We start from the raw sequence: 26378 nt of genomic DNA on the forward strand, positions 1-26378 counted from the left end.
AAAATGAAATTTAATTGTGACACTGATGTTCCTTTTGGTGAAGCTGAAGCATGTTGTTTGGTGGGTAAAAAACAGACTTTCACGCAACGCTTGTGCACTGGAGGAAAACAATATGAAACTATACTCTCGTATTTGCTCGACTGACACACAAAAAGGCATCAATTTAAATGTCATTCGTCCTCCTGTTCACCTTATTTATGAAAATAAATTGCACTGCATGTAAGTATTAATTAATGATTCCCGATTAAACAGTATAACATATTTGAGGCGTTCTTTTGCAGAAACAGATATTTCCGTTTGTGTTTTCTTATCCTAAATGTGTTTCTTTTTGTGCGCTGCAATGATTTAAAATTTTTTTTGCGCACTTCAGGCGCATCAATCAAACGGGTGTTTGTTTATACAGAAAGGCTTTAAGCCTATAATACTCAGAGTTAATATTTGATATATATAACAGTAGGCCTATTCATTTCAAACTGTTTCATTGAGTTGCTATTTCACCAGTTTATGTGTGTGCGCATGGTTCAGAGTTTGCGTGGAGGACCGCACACTCATCGTCAAGTTTGTTTTTTATACATCACAACCTTTGAGTGGGAAGTGGTGTATGCACGTTTCCAGACCTGTTTTGTATGTCCACACCGTTTATAAATGAGACCCCAGGTCCATTTGTTTTGGGAGGAGACGGCGATGGTGGTAATTTAGCCCCCGGTAGAAACACCGAAGGAAACTTAAACTGAAAACAAACTTAGCACCTAAACTCAGCTAAAGTTAGCAGCAGTAGCTCAGCTGTAAACACACAGCAGAACGCGCTGCACACCGGCTGCTAGCAAGGTTATTTCCAACATGGATTTGCCAACCAATCAGTAGTCTGCAGTGTTTTCACTTCACCTTTTAGTAGACTAGGAACCTCGACAGAGGTGATATAAAAAAAGTAACAGGTAGCAGGTATAACTTTTCCTAATGGAAAAAAGACAAGTGGTACCATGTGTAGGAAAAGGGGCAATAGACCCCATACTTCCCTTGTCCTACACTGACATCCAGTTAAAGAGTAAGTCTATGGAGAACCAACCATAATCCTCCAAGCTTGGAATTGAACATTGAGCTCTGTTGCACCCAAATCACATTCACTCTCTCATTCTTTACCTTGAACTTAAAATAAACAGAAAGACATAAACAACTCAGCTCTCTTCTTAGTTCATAGGGATGCCCAACCCATTACCAGTGAATGACTGATTCCATAGCAAGATAGAAAAATTACTATGCATTACATGCAGGGAGAAGAGACACAAGGAGCTTAAAACCACAATGTGTTCCCAGAAGGTCACTATATGAAACCAAGGTAGAGATGCGCAGCAGAGCATGATAAGGGAAAACTCAACTTTCTAACATTGACCCGAGCCCCGCACATCTCACAGCTCCCTCTGATGTATGTCAAACAGCTTTTTATTTTGTTTTTTACCCTCAGACATCAATAGATTCAGACTCCTCATATCTGCTGATAAAATGTTATTTCTCAGAGATCTGTCTCCCAGCAGCTTGTGGAGTAGAAGTCTCTCGTGAGCTACCAAGTGCTCAAGTGAAAACCAGGCACACGCACATGATACAAGTGCACAAAACAGTATCCACAAGCGGAAAATCAACCTTTTTAGTTATTTTTAGTTCATAATAAAAGCCAACTCGTGGTTTGTCAGTTAAATGCTTTTAATGAGAAGAAGCAGCAGTAGGAAATGTTTGGTTTGCAGTAACTTAATACAGCATTTTTTCCTGGTATGTTGCACCGACACCCAGTTTGTAATACTGCAAGTGCAAGGGATTTCACGAGTGGGCCATAGGCTCATTCATTGTGTTACCTTATTCAGTGAATGATTTAGATAGTGATTTATGTTGAAATTTTTACAGCATTTTTCCATTTTTTGAAATTGCAAACAAAACTCAAAAATTATGGACATTACCTGTAAATGAACAACCCAACTGTTATTTTACATGAAATGTCAATAATGACAAATTACATTGTTTAAAAAAAAAATTACATACACATGTATGTAAAATGAATGTAGCTCATTATATAAAGGATTATATATACTAACAATTTAATGTTTTTCTTCATACATTTTAAACTAAAACAGGCCTTAAAAACTTAAGTGTGGAAATATATATGGTATATTCTGTAGCTTGTGTGTGTAAGCCTTTAGGTATTAATAAATCTTTATCAGTATTACATTTTTTTTCATACACTGCAATAAAAACACAATTTGATCAATTAATTAAATGCAACTTACAAATAAAACTAAATAAACATTGCTTCTGTCTTTTAACACAAGTTATCTTTTATAGTTGCCATGACACAATGCCGAAACTATTTGTATTGGCTGTCTCACCGCCACTGTCTTTGAGTATAATTGGTTAGTCTGACATGTTATTCAGACTGTGTGCACCTCTCATTGGTCAAGTTTGAAAATACATCTAGGTGTGCTGCTGTTCCGCACTGATTGTGGCTGTCACCTGGATTATCTGCCTGCCGAATTCTTATTTGGCATTGGATGCATCAATACATAACGTCCAAGAGGTTCTCAATTGGATTCAGGTCTGGGAAACATGAGGGCTAGTCAATAGCATCAATGTAAATGCTCTGTATTTGTATAGCGCCTTTCTAGTGTTTGCGACCAGTCAAAGCGGTTTTACACTGCAAGTGCTCAAACAGAAGCTAACATTCACACACATTCATACACTGGTGGAACAGCCAGGGTTCAGTATCTTGCCCAAGGACATGTCATTTTATAGGGCTCTGGCAGTGCTCCTGTTCCTACTTGCACAAAGGAGCAGAATCCGGTCATGTTGCTGGGTTGATGCCGCTCTACTGCCCTTTCCTGCCCTCCTCATGTAACGGCCCGTCTCCTGGTTTTTCCTCTATGCTCTTGAGTCTGTAACTGGGAGACACAGCAAACCTTGCAACGGTACGTATGGAGATGCCATTCTGGAGAGCTGGACTACCTGTGCACCTGAATGGGCTGCAGGTACCGTCTCATGCTACCAGTAGTGACAAGGTCACTAGCAAAACACAAAACTAGAAAGCAATCACTCAGGGAGGACACGGAGAGAGAAATTGTCTTGGCCACCACCTGCAAAACCATTCCCTTTTTTTGGGGTTGTCTTGCTGATGCCTGTCCAGTGTACCTGTTGTTACTTTCATTTGCACCAAAACAAGTAACACTGATTCACAATCATTTGTGCTTCCTAACTTTCCAAACTTCAGTTTAACTGACTTGATGTTATTCTGATCTGATGAAGTTTTAGCAATGTATTTAATATAAAGTACATATATAACATGATCATATACAGTACATATCATATACAGTTATATTGTGGTGTCCGAACAATAATGCTGCGATGATGTGTTGAGAGGAAACCCGCTTGACACTGTTCTTGATCATAAAGTTTATTAAATCAAGGAGTTCCGCATCAATTACAAGTTCTGCAGCAGCTTGGAGAGTGACCCAGCCCGATGGCCAGTCTGTCTCTCTGTACATCAAACATAGCTTATATAGGATATGTTTAGGTATCTGTTTGGTACCATAGAGGGGTCTGAGTCTGCAAAATAAAAGGTCAAACCCATAGAAGGGTATAGTACTATTCTGAAGTAACAAAACAAGGGGTTAGAGGTCAAATTCTATAGAAGGGTTCAGTCCCTACATAACCACCAATCACTGCTCTCCCCGTAGAAGGTCACTGACCCTCTGTCCTGCTGCTACAGTGCTATTTTGAACTGTTATGAGTCAAATGCATAAATATTGGATACTTCAGTATATACAGTACATATATAACCTGATATAAACAGATTACAGAAACTCTTATCTATCCATATCTGAAAAGATATCCTCCCTAACATCAACAGATTTTGAGCTAAATGTACAAATATACCAATTTAATAGATGAAAAAATATTTTTCCTTAATATGAAGGCTAATATAAAACATATACGAGTAATATTATGTCAAATGATGGCAGATCTGGATAGTCCTGAAAAATTAACATATAGCATGTATGGCTGCCTCTTACAATTGACTTCACACAAACCTACTGTACAGATACTGTAGGGCAATAATGGCAATGATTGTCCCAAAAAATTTGTAAAGCTACTCATTTGAAATGGTTATCATGTTTTAAAGTATGTACACACATTATATATATATATATATTTGGACCCTACAAACAAACTGGTACCAAAGACATTTTGCCACATTAGGTGATACCAAATTCCAGCTTGGCATATGGACTATATGTATGCCGACACTGATACCTGCTAATTCTTGCTAGAATTTCACTCACCAACTGAAGCACAGGCTTCCTGGTGGGTCTCTCTCTATTATTCGTTCGGTATCTGCATGAAGAAATCTCCAAAAGGCACAAACACGACAGAGATGGTGATCTCCGTGACTGTAATAGCTGAGTGAGGTTAACTGTTAGCAGTGACTGTACCAGCAGCCACCTGTCACTCAAAGCGGCCATGCCCCTAACTATGCAGAACTGTATAGGCTTAATATAATTTACACAGGTGAGTTACAAAAACATTCACCCCCCTCACAGTTGTCATGAAGGACAAAATTAGCTATATACACAAAAAATATTTTTTGAACCAAGCTGTAGACATGTTTTTTTCTGCTGTAAAGTTGGGTATTTTAACATGTTGGGGATTTGATCTCTTTTATAGCCAGGCTCAAGTGGCTGCTTGATGAGGGGGTTTATCAAGAGGTATGTTGAGCAGGCCATCATTTCACGAGTTACAGGTATGTAGGCTATTTGATCAATAGAGGCAGAACAGCAGAAGGATGGATGCCCAAGAAGTTCTAACAATGATATGAGTGTTAAATTTGTTCATTATGTTGTTGTTTGTTTGTTGCTGCCTTGACTAACTTGAAAATGTTGGATATTTGACTGTGATGAAAATGAAGCAACTAAGAAATTAACAAACCCAATAACTCCCACACAGCTGAGGTCTTCATTTTGTTTTCCCTTTGATGTGAACTGGAGCATTACGTTCACTGCTGTGAGCAGAGGTCAGGCATGCGAATAAAAACTCAATATTCAAATCCTAAAGTTGGAAATCGAATGCGCACCCAATGATCGAATATTTGAATCTTTGAGTCAAGCCCTAGAAATCACACCCTTGTCATTCACTTGTGCATCCAAACATTTGTGACAGGTGTGTTGTTGTATTAACAGATAATGATCGGAGAGGCCATCCTGTTCTGCTGTCTTTCTCGGAGGAAGAGTGGTGCCGGGGCCGAGGCCAACATCAATGCTGCTGGCTGCAACTTCAACTCCTTCATCCGCAGAGCCGTCCGCTTCGTTGGTACACAGGTTTTTTTTCTTTTTGTACACTGGCCTGAAAGTTTGGTAACTGACTGATGATTGTTTTTGCAGGTTTTTCTTATGACTCATTTGCAAGATAAGGCAAATAAAATCTTCAGCAATTGCTCAGCTTTTCCACAGAGCAAGAACCAACATTTAGACAGACATTTTGTGTACAATTGATGATCAATTATAATTAAACAACCACCTCACTACTGCCTTACAAGAATTACAATTACACAAAAATAGCTATGGACACTGCGGTTGGTGCATTATTAAGCCACATAAATTTTATAGCCTGCAACTGTAATAGCAGAATAAAGTAATACCACTCAACCTCTCTGTGCTCTGAAAAACGTCACGTCACAGCTGTGACAGAGATTACTGTCACAAACAGCACAATGGCCTCACACACCTCAAGGAAGTTAGAAGATCCTAAGCAAGGGTAGTCACCGCTGCTCCTGCTGGTCATGCAACATCGTGGGAGTGTTTGATTTGGGTCACTTGGCGTGCTCGCTGGTGGTGCATTAAATCAGTAATTAAAGTAGATGTAGGGCTGTCATGATAACCGCAAAACTGAAATACCGCGCAATTGGCCAAGCCAACCGCAAAAGATGGCAAGCACCGCAACAACCACAATGTTCATACTTTCTTGCTTTACACTTTATTGTGTGTCAAATGAATAAATTAATGCTTCATGAATTCCACAAGCATAATGAGCTCCATTAACGGTTCAATTCGCCATGGGCTGTATGTGACCAGACTTCAAATTTGGAAGCTGTATGTGTTGGCGTGTTGTATGTTGTTTGAATGTTTATTTTGTAGGTTAGCTAACTTGGTGTTAGCATGTTGCACAGCTAATATGGCTAGCAGGCTCGACGATGTTGGACTAATGTTGTAATACTAAGGGAGAGTCAAGAGAAACTGAGCGGCAAGCAACACTAACTAATGAGCGTATTATGTGGGATGCCTGCAGCTGTTCTTCATGTTGCTTTCTGTGGAACTTTAGTTATAACGTTACCACAGCGTAGTTGTTAGCTCTTTCTAGTATATTGCCCTTAAAGGAACGCTATACGCTAAAGACACGGTCAAACTATAGGAATGATTTTGCTCAACAAAACACCCAGCCGCTTGCTTGCTCAGACCATAAAGTTGCAGTTAGCGACTCGCTGTGAGATCCATAGACACACCCCAGAGGAAAAGTCTTTTTCTCAGAATAGTCTTTTCTTTAACTCTTGAGAAAACACTAAGATCTCAATAGTATATCTTTTTGAGATCACTCCAATCTGAATTGTTGCTCCTAAAACCCTTTAGGAGAAAAGGATGAGATGAAGAGAGATTGAGGTTTTGAGATTTAGGTAAGACAGCTGGATACTGAATTGAGATTACAATATTATAAGCTCACAGCGGGCTAATGAGGACAGGTTTAATGCAGGAAACATGGAATGATGGATGGATCCTGAGGGAACGGGGAAGCTTAAGGCGAACGGTGACAGGATTGATGATCTTCTCCACAGGGAAGGGGACGATGAACCTGGGTGACAGTTTCCTAGAATTGGTCTTCAGGGGCAGATGTTTAGTGGAGAGCCATACCTTGTCGCCCACGGAATATTTCAGGGCCGGAGAGCGCCGACGGTTGGCCTGATCTTGATATCGGCCTGAGGCCTGAGGCAGGGATGCACGGGCTCGGGGCCATGTCCGGTGGCAGCGTCGGATGTGGAGGGATTGGAGGAGACCAGGCAGCGAAGGGTCTTCTCCAACTCCTGGTTGGCACGCTCGGCTTGACCGTTGGACTGAGGGTGGAAATCGGAAGTTAGGCTCACTGTGGCGCCAATGGCGAGGCAGAAGGATTTCCAAAGAGCTGAGGTGAACTGAGGACCACGATCCGAGACAATATCACAGGGCAGACCATGGATACAGAAAATCTCTTTAGCCAGGACCTCAGCAGTAGCTTTAGCAGAAGGAAATCCAGGTAGGGGCAAAAAATGAGCAAATTTAGTGAATCGATCAACCACAGTGAGAATGACAGTGTTACCATCAGAAGTAGGTAGGCCAGTGATGAAATCCAAAGCGATGTGAGACCACGGGCGTCGAGGAACAGGGAGAGGGAGAAGTAGTCTGGTGCTGGGTTGATTATTCTGGGCGCAGACGGAACACGCAGAAACAAATGACTTGGTGTCTGCCTCCATAGTGGGCCACCAGAAACACCTGCGGAGAAAGGTTAAGGTGCGAGAAGGTGGAACAAAGGTGCCGGGTGGAGCATTGCCGGGACCTGGGTCATTCCAGAGAACCTCTCTCACCTCTTTTTCAATGCTCCAAGTGATGGCTCCGATGATGCAGGAGTCAGGGCAAGATGGTATCCGAAACTGGGGTCACGTTCTCCTTGTTGAAGGCTCTGGATAGGGCGTCGGGTTTGATGTTTTGAGAGCCGGGTCTGTAAGTCAAAGAGAAGTTAAAACACCCAAAAAACAGAGCCCACCTGGCCTGACAAGAGTTCAGTCATCTGGCGGATCTGATGTATTCCAGGTTTTTGTGATCGGTCCAGACGACAAAAGGATGCTCAGCCCCCTCCAGCCAGTGGCGCTACTCTTCCAGGGCTGACTTCACTGCCGGCAGCTACCCATTACCAACATCGTAGTTGCGCTCTGAGGGGGGAGAAGCGGCGGGAAAGGAAGGCACAGGGGTGAAGTTTGCTGTCCTCGGCAGAACGCTGGGAGAGAACAGCTCCCATCCCAATGTCCGAGGTGTCCACCTCCACGACACACTGCCGAGACGGGTCAGGTTGAACGAGGACGGGGGCTGAGGAGAAACAAGACTTGAGCTCCACGAAGGCGTTCTCTGCCTCCGAGGTCCAGGAGAAGGGTCTGTTAGGGGAAGTGAGAGAGGTTAGAGGCGCAGCTACACGATAAATCTCCGGTAAAAGTTAGCTAACCCAAGGAACCTCTGGAGCTGTTTTCTGGTTGTTGGGCTGGGCCACTCTTGTACCGCTTTTACCTTGGATGAGTCCATCATGACCCGCCCCTTGGTGACAATGTAGCCCAGGAAGGAGACAGTGGAAACGTGAAACTCACTTCTCTGGCTTGGCAAACTCTCCAGTAATCTCTGCAGGACCTGCCGGACATGTTCAGTTTCATTCTTAGAGAAGACCAAGTTCTCATCAAGGTAGACATAAACAAAGCGGCCTAGCATATCCCTTAAGACGTCATTTATGAGGCACTGAAACACAGCCGGTGCATTTGTCAAAATGAAGGGCATCACCAGATATTCGAAATGGCCCAAGGAGGTGTTAAACGCCGTTTTCCATTCGTCCCCTGACAAATTCTGACTAGGTGGTAGGCGTTACGAAGGTCAAGTTTGGTGAAAATGGTCGCTCCCTGCAGGAAATCAAAGGCTTCGGACATGAGAGGTAAGGGGGTACCTATTTTTAACGGTGATATTGTTGAGGCCCCGGTAGTCAATGCACGGGCGCAGGGTCTTATCCTTCTTTTCTACGAAAAAGAAGCCTGCCCCTAGGGGAGAAGAGGAAGGTCTAATGATTGCAGCGTCCAAAGAGTCTTTGATGTATTTTTCCATGGCTTCTCGTTCAGGTCTGGATATGTTGTAAAGCCTACTGCCAGGTAGGGGGGCGCCTGGCAGCAGGTCTATGGGCGCAATCATAGGGGCGGTGGGGGGGGCAAGGTCAGGGCTTGTTGTTTACTGAACACATCTTGGAGATCATGGTAAACTGGGGGAACGTGAGCCAAGTCAGGAGTAAGGGCTGAGGAGCTGGGTACAGGGACTGACTGAGGTGAGGCTGATCTAAGACACTCCAAGTGACAGGTGGGGCTCCACCTAGTGATCTTGGCTGGGGACCAATAGATACTGGGGTTGTGTTTAACTAACCAGGGGTGCCCAAGAATTAACGGAGTGTGAGGGGAGTCAATGATGAACAAGCTAATCTGCTCATGATGGTTACTGGAGAATTGGAGCTGGAGAAGTTCTGGAGTGTGGGGCTCGGGAACGAGTGCTGTTTGCGATCTCTGTTAATCGTCTCTCTCTCCTACGTTCCCGGCAGCGGTTATCTATGCGGAAAGACAGAAATTAATTCATCCAAATTAGAGCTCTCAGGGTAAGAAACAAGACCTTTAACTGTTCAGTCAAACCGTGGAGAATACAAAGATCAGTGATTTGTTGTTCCAGCCACCTTCCATAGCCAGGGTCCGGAATTTGATGGCATATTCCGCCACGCTGCGGCTCCCCTGGCGCAGGTGTAGCAGTCTCTTGGATGCCTCATTACCTTTCACCGGGTGATCAAAAACCTTCCGCATCTCGGTGATAGCCAAGCGCCTCTCCCATGCCGCGGTTGCCCACTCGAGCACCTCGCCCCGGAGAAGCCAGATCAGGTAGGCGATCTTAGACCCTTCTGTGGAGTAGGTTCTGGGCTGCTGATCAAAAACGAGACCACACTGGAGTAAGAAGGCACGGCACTGACCTAGATTCCCATCGTAAATTTCTGCAGAGAAGGCCCAAACGCAGATCTGAGTTAGACAGTTTATTCGGAAGAGAATGAGCAGGGGAAGTCAGAGGTTCGAGGCTGAGGCTCTCTCCCAGATCTGGGGTAGGGGGGGAATCCGATAGCGGGGAAGTGTCCAAGCTGCAGGCAGAACCGAGAGCTTACAGGCTGGCGGTTTGCTGAGGCGGTGGAGGTCTTCTGAGACAGAGAAAAACAAAGGTTAGACTGATGCAAACAATTCTCACGATGCAAGACAGATTCTAAGGTTGGCTGGGGCTGACAAGACATACGTGTGGAGATTCAACAATCCGGCAGGGACTGAATTTCTGAGCCTCCTATTTGAGCCGTGGCTGATTGTGATGGTGCGCTGATTGAGGATGAGTCTCAGGTGAGTGCAGAGCCCACAGCAGACACGCCCCCAGCTCCCAGACTGGCGAGAGAGAGAGCCAAGCAGAGACAAACAAAACACGCTCACCATACGCACTCCAGACAAACATCCACAACACTCGCACCAGGCTCACAGCCTGTCCTCGTGACACCCAGGAAGCATAGCTGAGTTGTCTTTGAGCTCTTTTTCTGATCTCATGGTCCAATGTTCAGGAGACTTAAATAAGACTTATTTAAGATCAGTTAGAGATCTCTTGTTTTGATCAGAGTCAGACATAAATGAGATTTTATATGGTTGTTTCTCCTGAGATGAATTTGAGAAGTGGGAGAAAAGGCCTTTGGTCTCATCTTGGTATTAAAAGCAGCTCATTTGTGTCTAGGAGAAAAGAAGGAAACAACTATGAGATCTCATCTTGGATTTTGCTTTCCTATACTTCCTATGCAATATGGCACAAAAACAAAACAAAAATGGAAAACTACAGAAGCCCTAAGCGGCCATCCATTCTAATATTTATTTGTCTCACTTTTCCTGTGATAACGGGATAATTATCTTGTGATCTCGAGATAAAGACTGTTGTTTCCCCGTGATGACAGGATAGTTTTCTCGTAATAACAAACCCTAGCTGAATATAGGGATCCGCAGGTGCGTTTCTTTACGATAATTTTGGAACACTTTGCAGGGTGACAGGTTAGCTTAGTAAAGAATAGGATTTGTAATGCAAGGGTTGCTGGTTTGACTCATGCTCCCAACAACTGTTTTTTCTTCTTTTGTGGTTTTTGTTATCATCTTTAGCAAAGTTGTTATGAAGAGATTCAGGGGGATCCAATCACACATTTCCTGACGGCTATTTCAGGAAATGTGCAATGTTAAATGGATTCCCCTGAATGAGAAGCTGTTGAAGAGGATTGTGAAAAAGACAAATAGGAAAAAACAGTTAATCTTCTGTGAGGATCAAACCCACAACTTGAAGTGTATGAACCCTGTGCTCTATCAACTGGGCTAACCAGTGACACTAACGCTCAGAGAGAAATTACCATTAAACCACGAAGTTGCAAAGTAGAATACCTAGTAATAAAAAATCACAAGTTACTGATTTTAAAAATACAAAAGTACAAGTACACAAAAATACAACTTTGTAAGAGTAGCGCAATGTAATGCATTACTCCCTGTTGTTTTAAATGTGTATGCATGTCTGTATGTCTTACAGACAGCAAACATTAACCCCTTGATGCCTGAAATTATTTACAGTAAAAAAATTATTTCTGTTTTCATTTGCTTTCAGGTTGATGTTAAATTAAGTGGAAATTTTAAATTTGTCTATAGAACATAGAAAAGACATAAATTCAGGTATGAAGCAAGTTAGCGACAACAGGCATAAACGAGAAACCAGTGCTTGCAAAAGGTTCCCAGATACGTATCAAATATGCACAAACAGGCGTTTGGGGAATACAAACGCTATCTCAGCTGCAGTCTGAAAGGAAGAGGTTTGATGCGAATTTATGACAATCGGCATTAAGGGGTTAAAGCAACTGCTATCAGTGTAAGTGTGAATTGTATACAATGTGTCTATCAACTATAAAAACTATGTGTTTCAAATTAGACTGTAATGTTTTAGACTTAGACCTATATTGGCTCTGTACAGCACATATAACAGTGATATCAGTAGTATATCAAAGACAGCAGATGTAAAACAGCCTTTTGGCTAATTCTGGCACATTATACATTTATTTATGTATAATTAGTGTGCATTGTCCCTGTTCAATAAACCTGAGATAAATAAATAAGTGTATGCCTCTGTCTGTATTTTCATCTTCTTTGCCAACATTTACATTACATCCTCCTCTGTCCTCAGGCGTTCATGCCTTCGGTCTTTGTGCCACGGCCCTCATCACCGACGTCCTCCAACTGATGACAGGTTACCCAACACCCTACTTCCTTACTGTGTGTAAACCCAACTACACCACTCTCAATGTCAGCTGTGAGCAGAACCCCTACGTCATGGAGGATATCTGCTCAGGGGCTGACCCTGCAGCCATCAACCAGGGCAGGTGAGGATGCATTTGAGAAGATATGTTTGCATTGAGAAAGATAGAGACACCCACTGAAGCTGGTCACACTGGTTGCGTAGTTCCACAAAGCGTTGAAAGTAAAAGATGGACCTTCATTTGTAATTATTTGATTCTTTAGAATTGGTCCAGTTTTTTCATCATTATTACTATGTTTTATTAAGTATATTTCATCATATTTTAGTAAGAAACTTCCTGTTCTCTGATCTGCTCTTGTTGCCAACTGAAACTTTTGTCTATACCTTGATGATTAAAAAAAAGTGTTTAAAATCATCATGTTCTCTTTAAAATAGTCAGTATAAGAGATATAAGTACCTAATTACTGCATGTTGCCTTGATGTCTGTAGAAGGATTTTGCTGATTATTGTTTTTTTGCTTGTGGCTGGAATCTATTTATACTCAAGTATAAGCCAGAGCCAAGCTATTTTGGTCACAGATAGATGAGTAGACGGGGATAGCCTTTTAATATTCTTTTTGGTTACAAAGAGGCTTTGTGTGCTTGGGAACTGATTTTGGAGAAAACCAGATCATTATAATGCTTTTTGAAAATAAAGTTGAGTCACATTGAGTGATGCCAATAAGGAGGCCCAATGATTAATATAATAATAAGAAATCTAGTATGAGTATCTAGTCCTCTCTTTCCTCCTTTGACCATAATGTGGACCTCAACATTCACACAAATATCTAATTATATAGTAATATAATTAGGTGGTAATAAAATCTAATATATATATAACAGTTGAGTTTAAATTTGCCTGGTTCTCACTGAGAAGCGATTACTACATAGGTTGGTCACAATAAGAGCCACATTTACCACATTGTTTACTGTATGTGTTTCTGTTAAAGGGGAAGATAAAAATTTTAGGAAATTAGCATATTTCTTTTTCTTTTCTGAGAGGTAGAGGAAAGGGTTAATCTAATGTCTGTGTGGGACTAAAGATACGAAGCTATAAGCCTAGCTTAGAATAAAAATGGAGGCAGAGAAAAACAGCTAATGCTTTACTTTAACACCCCTATTTAGCATTTATAAACTGTTTATACCCAATAAATGAATAAGAAATGCTTTGTAACACATCATAATGAAGATGTAAGTGTTTATTAATGTATTTGTCACCAACTACTGTATAACTCATCCTGTGGACACTGTAAATGGAGGTTGGTGTAAATGGATAATGAATGAAAATATAGTAAAATACAGTTGTAAAGAAACCGTTTAAAAAGTTGTCTGTGTAGGCCTACAACAAAATTATAGTGTTGTATTCACTCCTTATTTGCATTTTATTTAGTGCTTATAAATGCTAGAAGTACATTTTTAGAGAAACACCTAGCCTGGCTCTGTCCACGTCTCTAAAGCTATTAACATGTTATATGTCATTATATGTAATAGCACACTTTACAACAGTGGTCGACAACAAGTGGCATTATAGCGGCTGGTGCTGAAATAGATCTCAGTAATGACAGCAAAAGTTACTCACATAATCACTTCCTCTTAAGTGATTGTGCCTACAAAATAAAAGCGCGAGAATGTTTTTGACAGCAGAACTTTGTGGTGTTTAATTGAGAGCTTTTATTTTGAAAAGTCCTGAAGGAAATTCAAAAGCGTCTCTGGCTTGCTTTTCACACCTCTGAAACACTCAAACAAGCACGCTGGGAGTAGGGGCAGTAGGTGAGGTAACAGTTACTAGTAACCACAGTTTCTAATCGACTTTAAACTGAGGACGCTGAGGTTAACCAAGTTTGCTGAAACTGTTTTAGAGAGGTGTTGATTCAATTGCATGCTAATTTATGGTTAGAATGATCTGATATGTAGTGTTGTTGCATTGTATTGTGTTATAATGATGGGTGTTTCTATTATTTTGTCCAACCCCATTAATATCAATAAGGGTAGACTAACTAAGTGAGACACCTCTCTGTACAATGCAGTGCAGTTCAACCGCACCACCAACTGCAGCCTTCAAAATGATCTTTAAGTTGAATCAATAATTCCCTGTGATTTAGCTGTTAATTTCTAAGCTCTTTCTAAGTCCTCTGAGACAGCCGGAGCAGGGCTGAATATAGACAGATGCAACACTAGAGGATGTCTAGCAAAGGTCCTCTTGATTGATACTGCTTAAGTCATGAACACTGAGTTTGTGTGTTTGCAGCCCTCCCCGTTCTAAACCTGTCACCTGGTTTATGTGAGATTTATTGGAATCATGTCTCCACGTGAGTTTGTGTGTGGATGAGGGGATGAGGTTAGGCTTGACCCGTGTATTTGGGACACAAGTAGATTTGAATGCAGACTATGGGGGGCTAAAAATAACTTACTGCTCCTGGCATAAACAATGTCTTCCGCTCTCTCTGTGGCAGCTTTAGCTTCAGTCTCGTTTCCACAGCAGCATGGAAAGCAGTTTTTCTGCAGTGGTTTTGCACCAGGGGTGTTATTAACCTATTTTAACAGAAGAAGCATAAGGACCAACACACAAATAAAAAACGCAATGGTTCAGCACTCCCTTCAGTGAGACAAAATAGTGCATTTTCATATAAGAATATTTTTCAATAACCCTTTATACTCATAAACATTACCTACCTTTTTGGCCTTTGAAATTTTGTTCCTGGTCCACACTTTCTGCCCCCCCCCCCCCCCAAAACGAACACAAACCTCAGGCTGCTAGTCAAACATGGGCGCTATAGCTTGTGTACAGCTTCATTTGCATTGTGCAGCATTGGATGCCACTAGAATGGATTCTAGAACAAGGGGACTGACATTTCTGGTAATGAGTCTAAAAAGAGTGAGATAAAGAGAGTGCCTGTAAATGAGAATGAGAAAGCTAGCATATGAGCAAGAGTTACCAAGCTTTATTTACTATTTGATTCCATACAGATTATATTATTATATTATATCCTTTAAATATACTCTCAAAAAAGTGAGCATAGCCGTCACATTTTTGTAAGTATTTGATTACATCTTTTCCTGTGACAATACTGAAGAAATATTTTACGAAAACGCTTGTTTTCAAACTCAGCTACTAGGCCAGCATTGATAGCCTACAGTTTATTTTCAGGCCTGGACTTAGAAATGTACTGAAACCACCATCAAACTGTGTAGTAGCCTATTTGCACCACTGATGTTACTATGTTTTAGGCTACAGCCTAATTATAATTTACTTAAACTACAATAAGCTATATTTTTTATGTAGTACTTTACGGTGTTACTATATAGATGGGTTTCTGTGCAACGTCATCATCGAGATGTGCACACAACTAGGGGGCAGAAAGCAGCAATCTGTCTTCGGGGCATATCAGTTTATATGGCATATCTAACAGCAGTGTTGGGCAAATTACTCAGAAATTGTAATGAGTAACTTTTGACTTATTACTCATTTAAAAAGTAGCAATATTACTTTACTTATTACTGGGTATTAAAAGTAAATAGTCACATTATTTGTTACGTTACAATTACTTTCAACCACTGTACCCCATCCTTAAAAGTGATGGGAAGCCTGTTCAGCAGCGCATTTTAGAAATGAATCCACTTTACTGGAGCAATAATTAACCTGAGGAGTCAACAAACAGCCGAACTGAAAACACTGCAGCCTCTCAGACCAGAGGACGCTGTATTGTAAAGGCTATGGCTATTTAAAAATAATAAAAAACAAAGCAGGTCCCTCCCGACATTTTAACTAATCACGTATTCACAGCATCAATGAGTAAGATTTTTACAATACATACAGGCTAACGTTTTTTAACGCCACTGTCTGAGATAAAAAAAATAATCAAGTGTTTCGACTTTTGAACCAACATTACTGTTTTGCACATGCACTGATAAAAGAAGTATTCAGTGCTTTTACAAAACACAAAAAGTTGATTAACACCATTCTCTCCTGCCGAGCGGATGTATCTCTGGCATTAACGGTAGCTGCCGGAGTTTCTTTCTACAGGCTAAGTTTCATGTTTCTCAGCAGATGCTTCAATACAAAATTGTTCGCGGGTTAAAGCTTTTTGCTGGTTGCACAAAGTTTACAACGGAAGACAATGTTCTTTACATCTCTGAGTGTGACACAGTTAGGCCTAATGGCAGTACTTACAGCTGTGGAAAGAATGCCTCTCTCCCTCGTTCTTCCTTTAGCTTTTTGGCTAGCAGCTCACTTGAACAGCATTAGGTCTGGTTTTGCTGACCTGCCCCCTGGCTGTGCGTGCATCCAGTAGTGTTTGTATACCAGAAATCCGTCTATAATGTATTTTAATTACACCCAGTACAGTAATTTAATGTGTACAGTAATTTGAAAAGCATTTGAAATAGCTGTACTGTATTTTGAAACAGTCAATACAATTCTATAAATAGTGAAGCTTTCAGTTTCATTACAAATATATTCATGTAACAAATATACAAAAGTCAATTGGATGGCATCTGCATAAAGTTAGTAGCTTGTCCTACCTCACTCAGTATGCCACCCAGCTTCTGGTACAGGCCATGCTTAACTCTCGCCTCGACTATTGTAACGCCCTCCTAGTGGGTATTGTAGCTTGTGCCGTGAAACCCCTGCAAATGGTTCAGAAAGCAGCAGTGCGTCCGGTTTTTGATCAAATTCAAATCACTAATGCTTACATACAGAGCTACTACTGGGTCTGCACCCATCCACTTAAACTCCATAATACAAGCTTACATTCCTTCTTGGCAACTGCGCTCTTCCAACGAACGCCTACACACAAAGCAATCTCAGTCCCGGCTGTTCTCATCTGTCTCACACGCCATCAGAGCAGGGCCATCCCTCTCTAACTTGGAGAAGCTCTTGAAAACTGAAATCTTTTCTGGAGCGCACGAGCGCATCCTGGTTTCCCTGCCTCCAGCCGTTGCTGGCAGGACAGCCGTGGAAACTCCCCTGGAGGGGGGATGCCCTCTCTCAGGTGGGGGGCGCGATCAGGAGTTGTCCGCTTCTCTGATGCTGAGAGGCGGCGCCTGGAGGGTCTAGGTCTCTTCTGTGAGGTGGTACGCACCTGGGTCGAGAGCCGCCTCTACTCAGTCTTCTTACTCCTCCAAGTGGTCAGCGTTCCAACGCTGGTGTTTGAACCAGGGGTTGGAACTGGTGGCCTTTCTGCTGCCGGGGGTGCTTTCATTCCTCCAGCTGCTCGTGGACAGGGGTCTGGCGTTCAGCACGGTTAAAACCTACGCTGCTGCCATCTCGTCCTGTCACAAGGGTTTTAGTGACAGGAGGTGTTCACTCACCCCCTGGTGAAGCGTTTCCTGAAAGGGGTGCGGAGGCACAGACCGGTGACACAGCCTGTTGTTCCACAGTGGGTTTTGGTGCTGGTCTTACAGACGCAAACCCAAGCCCCTTTTGAGCCTTTAGAGACAGCAGACCTGAAGTTTCTTTCGGCCAAGGTCTCCTTACTTGTGGCGCTGACATCGGCCAAGAGGGTCAGTGATCTGGCAGCCCTCTCTATGGCTCCGTCGTGTCTCAGGATTCAGGGTGACGGCAGCTCGGCTGTCCTGTGCCCCAATCCTGCATTCATGCCTAAGAGCTTCACCAGCTCCTTTCAGTCACGGGTGATTACTCTATCGGGCTTCTTTCCTTCCCCACATGGGTCTGAGGACGATTCTACATCCCACCTCCTCTGCCCAGTGCGTGCGCTGTCCAGTTACTTGGCGTGCACGGCCGCCTGGTGCCGTTCGCAACTCCTGTTTATGCACTACAGGGAGTAGTCCAAGGGACTTCCCCTGTCGGCGCAGCGCATGTCTCACTGGTTGTGCGAGGCTATTTCACAGGCCTATATGTCAGCCGGTGAGTCCCCTCAGGACGGCATCAGGGCGCACTCCACGAGAGGTGTCTCGTCCTCTGTGGCGTGGGGTGGGGTGTCTCCTGTTTCTCGCTGACTCGCTCAGTACTGAGTGTTTTGGCTGAGTGATTTTCTCTTGTGAGTGTGCGGTGCGCCCTCTCCCACGTGACAGTGGGGGGGAGCGGCCACTGCTCGCGCTGGCCCTGCTCCGTGCGCAGCTGATGCAGTTGCTGTTGTGCCCCCGCCTGCTTCTGTACAGCTGCTGGGCCACCCATCCTGTTCCCCGATTGTTACACATGGGTCGGTCCCCTGCTTCCCATGTCACGCCATCAGTGCTTGTGTGCACGCCGACACCAATGTCGCGGACAGCAGGTGACTGGGTGGCTCATTTATGGCTCTGGGCAGGTGGGTTTTGTGCTTGGTGGTACCGTATGGGCCAGTGAAGCGTTGACTTATCCTGCTTTGCCTCCAACCCAATAGCGATAGCCTAAGAAGGCAAAGTCTATACAAAATAGAAAGGTAGTCACGTACTGTAACTCCAGATTCTATGAGTATAGGCGCAGCCCTCTAAGGCTATCGCTATTGGGTTTACCCCTCCGCGCCTGTGCGGCACTGAGAAAAGTTGTCTACGCCCACTCACAGCGTGGGCCTCTCCTACCTCCGCACCTTGTATATATACAACGGTGAGACCTGGCCTTCGGCTCCCAAAATGCCTTTTCTTCAGCACTGAGAACCAAGGTCCAGTGAGGCCATGAACTATACTCAAATGTATGTCGCTCAAGATAAAAGCTTTTCAAATTAGTAAATGTAATGTAAATGTAGCTGAAGAGTTTTGTTGATGTGTTGCTGTTGCTCACAATAGAAATCCTGCCCAGGATTTCAATCTTACATAGTGCCTTATAAAACAAGCCAGTGTCCCGTCAAAATGATATTTTAGGATAAAATGCTTCATAATGTTGCTGTAAGGAGGAGCGCACACAGCTGTTTCACACATGCTCACACGCACATAAAGATAAAGACACTACTACATGAATGCACCAAAACACACACATTCATGCACATGCAGAGTCAGGAGTAAAGATGAGGGCTGGTTGGATGAGTGAGTACCAGGAGTTGTCAGAAGTAGGTCACTGGGTCGGAGCTCAATGTGAAACTGAACCACAGCTTCACTTTCGTTACATCACACACAGCTCCTGCTGCTGCACCGAAGTATATGACTGTAGATCAGACATTCACACTGTGTTTTCATTGGTACATGGCTTGTGGCAGTATATACAGCTATTACTCCAATCTAAAAATCTGTTTAATTGCTGTCTAACTGCTTTTGTTTACTAATTTTTTGGGTTCAAACCTATGAACAAAAAGCATAACAGGAAAAGAAAGTCATTCAACTCATAACAACCATGTGCGTGTGCAGGTTGGTGTTTGAGGTATCTCATTATGCTTATGTTTAGTTGGCTGTGGTTAAACCCTCTTTCCACCCCCAGCTGACTCACATACAGATGTGAACATGTGGCTAAGTCTATTTCTGTTCCTCCATCTTTTGCAGAAAATCCTTTCCGTCGCAGCACGCTACTCTTGCATCCTTTGCAGCCGTATATGTTTCGGTAAGTAATTGAGCCCACGTAAACACTTAAGACAAGGGGAGGCTGACTCTGCCATTACATTAATGATGCTTGGTGCTCATAGCATGGTCAGTTGATGGTCAATCCTTCCCAGATGTACAGTTTTTAATGATAAGATGTTGCCCCTATTATGTGGCAGAGGACTCACACCAGTGTTTTTGTTGCTGCTGTTTACATTCTCACAGATGCTAATTTAAAAAATGCACAATAGCAACTGTATGAGGTCATCAGCAGTCACATGACAAAACATCTGGATGGTGTTTTAATTGTAGTTGGTGATTTTAATCAAACAGATGTTTGAACTGTTCTGTTCCATGTCGACACCCCTACCCCTACATGGTCCAGGGAAGTAATAAGCTGGACCATGTTTATACAAACATTTCTGGCTGCTACAAAACCCCCCCTCGTCCCCATTTTTGGTCAATCACACAATTTTCCCTGCTTTTCCAAAGAACATGCATTTTCAGTCAGGCAATTAGGAAGCTTACAGCACCACCAGAGTGAGACTGAAAGCTGGCATCATGGAGGCAAAGTGGAGATATCAGGAGAGACTGGAGAGAGACCTCAACACCAACAACACAAAGAGTCAGCTGTCAGGTCTACTCCACCTCCACAGGCCTGGCCACTGTCAGTATCCACAGCAGATGTGAAAAGAATTCTGCTGAGAGTGAATATGAGTTAAGCTGCATACTAAAACATGTGCCATGCAGCTAGTCGATGTCATAACTGACATTTTCAACATATCACTGTCACAGTGTTCCTACCAGCTTCAAGAAAGCCACCATCATCCCTCTACCTAAAACGTCTGCAGTGTCAAGTCTAAATGACTCTTGCACTGGCACTCACCCCTATACTGATGAAGTCCTTTATGAAGGTGGTTCTCCAGCACATAAAGAACAACATCTCAGCCAGCCTGGACCCTCAACACTTTGCGTTCAATACTAACAGACTTAGCACTCTGGGCTTGAGTATTATACTCTGCAACTGAATATTGGACTTCCTCACAGAGTTCAGACAGTTCGGATTGGTGGACTTTCCTCCTCCACTCTAGTGCTCAACACTGGAGCCCCTCTGGGCTGTGTGCTCAGCCCCCTCCTGTTCACGTTGTACACCCACGACTGCAACCATCGACATGGACAATCAATCCACTCTGTTGAGAAGTTTGCGGAAACACCACCATCATCGGCCGCTGCTCAATGTCAACAAAATCAAGGAGCTGATTTTTGGTTTTTAGAAAATAGGAGACTGAGACACACATCCCTGGCTACATCAGTGGAGCGGAGGTGGAGCAAGTGAACAGTTTAAGGTTCCTCAAGTCAAGCCAAATCAAGTCAAATGTATTTATAAAGCACATTTAAAAGCAACCCACACTGACCAAAGTGCTGTTTTAAACCAGAGCAAGTAGCTCTCTTTCCTCAGACTGAGACCCCTCAATGCATCCTTTGTACTCCACCATAAATAATAGTTTACGGTTTATTATTTTGTGTGTAGCATAAAAATACTACAGCTTTCATTTCATTGCACAACCCTGTCTTGTATAGTGATATATAAATGAACCTTGAACTTAACCCTGCTCACCGCCTCATGTATCACCTAATGATATAGTAGAAGTTAACACAGCGAAACACAGAGTGGTGGATGATGGAATCAGCTAAGATCAACTTTTCTGCATGGTTCCTTCCTCCATGCTATTTTTGCCTCACTGTTTTTTAGGACTAAAAGCATTCATGTTTTCTTCCAGGTGAGTTTTAATCTCCATGCACTATAAACACAAGCAGTGGCTGTTGGCCAATAGAGGGAGCTAGGGTGTCGCCCCACCACTCACCACATTACATTACATTTAGCTATGGATCCATAAGCATAATGAGGAGGATGACAAAAACAGGCACATACTATCTAAAATATTAGACTGTTTCTAGTTCTGTGGATAGAAAGATATGTTCACCAACTTAAACTCATTTTCAAGATCTCACTAGAGAACCAGTGTGCTTAATAGGGTGGTGGCACACAGACTCCCAAGAGCAAGAATAGTAGGATGGAACTTCCACATCCGTGCTTTGAGCGCAGTGTTTGAGAACAAAGATGACCTCCTCCAGTGTTCTGATCTTGTGCTCCATTAGAATGACTAAATTATTTTCACAAGCTAAAAGTTAAATTCTGTTTCCTCTGGAGAGTTTCCTCTGTCCTGTCATGTCAAGTTTATATCTACTAAAGTTTTAATTTCTTTTTTTTCTGCTTAAATGTCCAATGATATTTGCTGTGACTTTAATGCGCACATGGTAACATTTAGAGAAGAGAGGAGACAGGAGGAGAGGAGGTGTCTGTCTGATAAACCACAGAGCTGCACCGTAACATTAGGCTTCATGATCAGAGATAGTTTTTATATCACGTCCACACTTCAGTCCATATCTCCCCCTCTGCTGTGAGTCTGCCATTCAATCAATCAATTGATGTTTTTTATAAACCATATGCACCATTTATAGGCTATTATAATTGTAATGCGCCAATGTAAAAGCGCACCTGGTTTTTAAAGAGAATGGGAGATGAAATTCTGGTTTCGAAAACACACCCATGACTAATTCATAGACTAAGTACAACCCTTTTGAACCATGCGCCTGACACACTCACCATTTTTTCTGCCATCAAACTAGCAAAATTGGAATTGGACGTGCCCAAATACAACTGCAACATGTGCTTCACAGTGTGCGCATCGTTAAAATAGGGCCCTTAATATTGGAGTAATGTGCCCCTAAAATAACAAAAAACAGCAATGCAGCCACAATTTACCTGACCACACCTCATTTTAAGATCAACACTCCCATGGGCACAAAGATGGGCGCAAGTGCATTTGCTATTGAAACAACCTAGGTGCTGGGCGTGAAAATGACAACTGCGTTGGTTAGAAACTAGGAATGGCACTTACACTGCGCTTTGTGCCGGATGCAAGATAAGGCCCTATGTCCCACAGTATCTAGTAACACACAGCATCTGGATGCTCCATTAGGTACTTGTGTATTCTGTTGTACCGATATTCAGATTTGAAAATGTAATCCACCATCGACACATTCTTGTGATCCAGTCAAACTCCGACCCACTGACCTACCTCTGACAACTCCTGGTACTCACTCCTCCAACCAGCCCTCATCTCAAATGTGTGACTCATACTGCCAAATCTTTTTCCTGTTTTAAAAACACAGAGCCCAATTTACAATTGACCTATCTTACAATGTTAAAGAAAGTGGAAAACAATTTCTGTCCTGTGATTTGGATCCGTTCCAAAATGTAATGGGTTCTTCCTTGGGCCCTGCTGCTCCCTTCTACCTAGTTTAATGAAAATCTGGCCAGTAGTTTTTCAGCAATCCTTCTAACAGACAAACAGCACTGAAAATATAAGTAATCATAAGAATAGTAGAATCAGTAAATATGTCATGTGTCCACAGATGTACTTCAACAGCACGTTGACGGACTCATCCAAGCTTCTCAAGCCCCTGCTGGTCTTCTCCTTCATTATCTGTGCCATCATTTGTGGTCTGACCCGGATTATTCAGTACAAGAACCACGCCATTGACGTCTACCTGGGCTTCCTACTTGGAGGAGCTATTGCTGTCTACCTGGTAGGGGACAGCAGTGTTAATTTGACAAGAATTTTAAATTACGTTTTAGTCTTAGTCACTGCTGGAAATAGTAGGTTTAAAGTCTAAAATTTAAAGTTTAAATTTTTTTTGTCTTTTTGTTTTGCTTTGTTTTAGTCTGATTTCATCAGTGGATCTCTTTGTAGTCTGATTTTATTCAATGTTTTAGTCATAATTATCATACGATACAGTACTAAATTTGCTGAAGGGCATTCTAGCCATAAAAAATCCTTTTAGAAGTAAGCATACCTTGAAATATGTGTTTAATTATCTAGGATGAGAATGTTTTATCGACTTGATGTTCTGACCTGGCTTGTGGTTCCACTCATTTGTAATGACCAACTTATTTGCATTGCGTTGCGTAGCCAGAACTAGTTTACCACGCTGCAATCTAGGTTCACTCTTGTTTGCTGAAAGAGGGTTGATTTAGAGTTACAGAAAGTAAAGCAAAGAGATCAACCAAAAATGTACCAAAACCAACTTGAAGTCTCTAACCAACCTAATTTATGTCACAGTGTTATGCTTGGTAAACAAATTAATTCAGACAGGCTGTCACCTACATTATTATATATTCTGGTCCTCTAGTGAAAGAAAACAGTTGCAGTGAAATTGTTTGTTAGGTCTTAATTTAAGAAAAGTTGTTAATTTCATGAATAAAATTGTATCCTCAATGCACTCTGTTTGCTTAGTCCACATACACACAATTAAAAGTGTACCACAGCAAATCCATGAATCATTATATAAGCTCATGTTTTCTGTAAGTCTATTCAACATGGTTCGACAACTCAATAGGGTTTCAGGTAAAATAAGCATAACGTAAAATGTACTTTACATATTATTTCTCTTTCTCCTCTGTTGCCAGGGGTTGTATGCAGTTGGAAATTTTCAGCCTAGTGAGGACGCCTGTGCCAACCCCCCTTCACTGCTACACCGCCCCCCCTGCTCCTTGCCACACATAAGCCAAGAGGCCATACTCCACCACCTGCAAATGAAAGCTACCGTGACCGGGGAGCCTGGCATACCCACCTCCCACTCTGAGGGCCTCCTCCACCGAGGCCTTCAACAGCAGAGACCTAATGAGAGTCTGAAGTGCTCCAGTGCAGATGTGGAAGTGATCTCCCCTCGCAGCCCTCAGAGCAAAGATGCCATGATGACATTTAGCCACACACTTCCTCGGGTCCACACCCCACAGGCCATGGCAGCTTATGAGGAAGCAGCCAGACGTCACGCTGCCACTCTCCACCATGCCTCCATGGACTCCAGCCGCTCAAAGCAGCTTCTGTCTCAGTGGAAAAGTAAGAACAACAATCACAAATGCTCCCTGCAGGTCCCAGACTCCTTCTCCTCCTCTATAGACTCGTCATCTGGCCAGTCCTCCCAGCATCCGCACCACCATGGCAGCATGGAGCTCCGATCCAGCTCTGAGCCATCGGCTATGGGCCTAAATGGAGGCTTTGAGGGTCATGCGTACATGTCCAAACTGGCCACAGGTGCTAGTACCACCCTGCCCAGTAACTGTAGTGGCATCACCGGAGGGGCCAGGATATCCATGCAATCAAGACCTGGGTCTTCACAGCTGGTCCACATACCAGAAGAAGCTCATGAGAATTACAACACCACCTCCCCAAGGACGGGGGGAGGAGGAGGGAGTGAAGGGATGTCAACATTAAACAGCACAGTTCAGGCTAACTGGCAAAGGGCAGCAGAGAAGACTGCAGCCTGCAGGACTAATGATAATGGGCAGAACACGCAGCCCCGAATCATGCAAGTGATTGCTATGTCCAAGCAGCAGAGCCTGCTACAGATACATTCCAAGAGCTTAGATGAGAGCAGCATTGGGTGCAGCACCACCGGGAGTGGCCAGGGCTCTGCTCGCTACAGGGTGCTAACCGATCAGGACCCCACTAGCACCACAGGGCCCAGCTCACTGGGTAGTACCACAGGCAGTATTTCAGGGAGCACGGGAGCAATTGTCAGAGTAGAGGCTCACCCTGGAAACAACAGGCCTGTGATCCAAGCTCCGTCTACAGATGGAAGCGGATCATGGAGGTGGCGATCCCTCGATCATGGAACTGGAGCTGGTGGAGGACCAGGGACTAGTGGAGCAGGAGGAGAATCAGGAGGAGGAGGTGGGAGTTTGAGGCAGTCCTTTGAGCTAAATGATCTAAACAGAGACTCAGAATGCTCAGATTCGATACGTGAAGGGTCGATTGACAGAAAGCGTGCTAATCACATCGTTACAACCACTGCCACCGTCAGCACCCCACCCATAGTTACTGTTCACACCCAGAACACCAACCAGTCAGAGCAGAGGCTTCATCCCCAGGGCCTCTCTACCATAAGGGTCACTCCGGGGGATGGTAGTGGTCCTGGATCTGGAGGAGGAGGTGGTGGAGGAGGTGGAGAGACGGCTTCGGAAACCCCCTCGGTCGCCTCCAGTCGTGAGTCCACACTGCGGAGAAAAGGCAATAATATCATCCTGATTCCAGAGAGAGCCAACAGCCCTGATAACGCACGGAACATTTTCTACAAGGGAACATCGATAACTCCAGTTTTCAAGGACTAATGTACTAAATGACCGGAGACTTCTGAGAAGATGTAGCTAATAATGTAAGACAGCTGGATTTTCAGTGAACCCCATATCTGTGATAACAGTCATTATTGCCTGCCATTGTATATATCATGATAACTTCAAAAGAAAAGGTTTTATTCAGCATGAGATTTTTGTACGTGTTTACACTAAATCACAACCTTTTAAGTATAATAATCACTGTGTACTCCTGAGGAAATCTATTGTAATGTCAATGCTGTGCCAGTGCTTTGGGGACAGGAGAACCTTTTTTAAACAGTTCCATATGTTTTAGATATAAATCATCACAAAATAGAAAAAAGTGAATAGCACAGTAACGTAGCAAGCTACAGCAAAATAATTACGTCATAGCTGTGAAACCAGTGTTTCCTTCCCTGCACTGTAAATATTGTGTATGTTTAAAAGGGTGCTACACCAGAAAATACTATTTACTATACAACATACTGTATACTTTGAATAGATAAAGAATTAATTATTTTACAA

General features: G+C 43.1%; 1 protein-coding gene across 1 annotated transcript in view; it reads left to right on the plus strand.

Moving 5' to 3' along the window:
- LOC123979996 (phospholipid phosphatase-related protein type 4) overlaps positions 1 to 26170 on the plus strand; it is a 54922-nt gene extending 28752 nt beyond the window's left edge. Inside the window, exons 3-7 of the mRNA XM_046064150.1 lie at positions 5217 to 5346; positions 12078 to 12273; positions 19598 to 19655; positions 23114 to 23287; positions 24168 to 26170. Coding sequence (XP_045920106.1) covers positions 5217 to 5346; positions 12078 to 12273; positions 19598 to 19655; positions 23114 to 23287; positions 24168 to 25871 — 2262 coding nt within the window. The 3' untranslated portion in view covers positions 25872 to 26170. The remainder of the gene's footprint in view (positions 1 to 5216; positions 5347 to 12077; positions 12274 to 19597; positions 19656 to 23113; positions 23288 to 24167) is intronic.
- Positions 26171 to 26378: the final 208 nt, after the last annotated feature.

Source organism: Micropterus dolomieu, linkage group LG01, assembly GCF_021292245.1.
Source record: "Micropterus dolomieu isolate WLL.071019.BEF.003 ecotype Adirondacks linkage group LG01, ASM2129224v1, whole genome shotgun sequence".
In the NCBI taxonomy this organism is placed as follows: domain Eukaryota; kingdom Metazoa; phylum Chordata; class Actinopteri; order Centrarchiformes; family Centrarchidae; genus Micropterus; species Micropterus dolomieu.